Source organism: Geospiza fortis, unplaced genomic scaffold (assembly GCF_000277835.1).
Source record: "Geospiza fortis unplaced genomic scaffold, GeoFor_1.0 scaffold41, whole genome shotgun sequence".
Lineage (NCBI taxonomy): Eukaryota > Metazoa > Chordata > Aves > Passeriformes > Thraupidae > Geospiza > Geospiza fortis.
The window spans coordinates 1,852,795-1,854,756 of record NW_005054299.1 but is presented as its reverse complement, the minus strand read 5'-3'; the positions used below and the strand labels follow the sequence as shown (position 1 = coordinate 1,854,756).

Genomic DNA, 1,962 nt, shown 5'->3' with positions numbered 1-1,962 from the left:
CGGCGGGAGGGAGCCAGCATGGCCGCCCTGGCCCGGCTTCAGGAGAGGCTAGCGGGACTCCGGGAGGAGTATTTCCTTACGAACAGGTACTTGGGCCGTGCCGGTGGTGGGGCGGGATGCACCGCCTTATGCTGGGCTGGGGCGGACGGGCCCCGCTCTCCTCCGGCAACGCGATGGAGGCAGCTCCCCTGGAAACTGTCTGGTTCTGGGCTCTTCAGTACCAGGGAGACACGGAGCTCCTGCAGAGGGCCCAGTGGAAGGCTATGAAGATGATTAAGGAACTGGAGCTCCCCTCTTACGAGGAAAGGCTGAGGGAGCTGGGCCTGTTGAGCCTCGAAAAGAGACGAGTGAAAGAGAACCTCGTCCGTGTCTCTAAGTATATGAGGGGAAATTGTGACGACGATGGACCAGGCTCTTCTCGGCGGTGCCAAGCAATAGGACAAATGGCAATGGGTAGAAACTGGATGCATTGCAAGTTCAATCTAAATATGAGTAACAACTTTATTGTGCAGGTCACCAAGCACTGAAACAGGTTGACCACAGAGAGTGTGGAGTCTTCCTCACTGGAAATATTCAAGAACCGTCTCGACACAATCCTGTGGCCTGTGCTCTGGGATGACCCTGCTTGAGCAGGGGGGTTGGACCAGATGACCCACTGTGCTCCCTCCCAGCCTGACCCACTCTGTGATTATACGATTCTGTGAAACTATTTCGCTTTAAAATCCCTCCCGAGAGCACCAACCCATCGCCTTTTCCCCAATATTTCCACAGCGATCTGATGAGACGTGGCGCAGCGTCTTTAAGGGGCCGTTTATACACAGAAAACACTGAGTGTCCCACTCTCCTCCCGCCCCATGATAATTTTGAGGGAAAAGGAGCCTCTGTAAAATCCTGAAACGGGCCGAGCCTCGCAAGTTCCGCCCTCTCCCTCCTCGGGAGCCGACCTCCTTTCCCCGGTCCCGCCTCTGGAGCCTCCCGCCTCTGTCCCGCCCTAGAGGTGCTGCTCTTCCCTGAGCGTCCCTCGACATGCGGGCCCAGCGCTGAGTCCCTGCTCTCGTGGCTCACATCTGTGACTGTGCCTGGACGTTTGTCCTCTTGAAAAGACACTACTTATTTTTTAATATTTAAATATATATATATATTTAAAGTTAATTGAAAGAGATCAGATCAGATCTGTTACCCTTGTCCTCACCAACTGGGATGGCTTGTGCCGAGTTTTCTGACTCCCAGAATGGTGGTGGCCAACTTTTCCCAGACCAGGTTTGTGGAAATTGAAAGTTGTAGGACTTACTTAAATATTGCAGAGATTTGTCCCATAAATCCTTTTATTCAGCTGCACTGTTCCTGTATCTGTAATGAAAAAGCTCAAACATAAAAAAACACCATTCATGTTTAGCACAGTTGTGGGTTTTTTTGTTCACTAATTAATGAATCATTTATTTTTGAATCTAATTACAACATCATTAGCATGAATAACAAAGCTCCTGAACATCACTGAAAGTTACAGAGATCAAGTCCTGCCTGCATGTACAGTGTTGTGTTTTTCTGTTCTTTGCCTGAACTTTCACTCATACTCTTGTGGCTGTACACACAGCAGTTCACTAAACAAATGTCAGTTGCAGGAGGCTATGCTTGTTTTTCACATATCTCAGGTTAGAAAGAGCAGTCTGAGCCAGACCTGGAAATCCATTGGAGGGCAGCATGATTGTTGTTTGGGGATTTCTTTTTTGGCAGAGCTCTCCAAAAATGAATTGTTTCCCTTTTAAGAATGGGCTATGATCCGTTATTTTCAGAAAATTCAGATTTGCAGCTGGGAATGCAAATGAGAGGATTCAAAGAGCCCAGCACAGCAACAAGTCTTAGTAATGTTTTTCTGATCTTAATAACATTCCTGTTGTGCTTTATGCAGAACTCTGTTTATGTGAGACATATAAGGTGTCCTAAGCTGGCAATTTAGGGAAA

The 1,962-nt window shown here is 48.3% G+C and overlaps 1 protein-coding gene across 2 annotated transcripts in view; it reads left to right on the top strand.

The window, feature by feature from the left end:
* The first annotated feature begins 8 nt into the window (after nucleotides 1-8).
* The window catches only part of SPATA17 (spermatogenesis associated 17), an 87,662-nt gene continuing 85,708 nt past the window's right edge, over nucleotides 9-1,962 (top strand). For both annotated transcript variants that reach the window (XM_031060370.1, XM_005416149.2), the window contains exon 1: nucleotides 9-86. In XM_031060370.1, coding sequence (XP_030916230.1) covers nucleotides 19-86 — 68 coding nt within the window. In that variant the 5' untranslated portion in view covers nucleotides 9-18. The remainder of the gene's footprint in view (nucleotides 87-1,962) is intronic.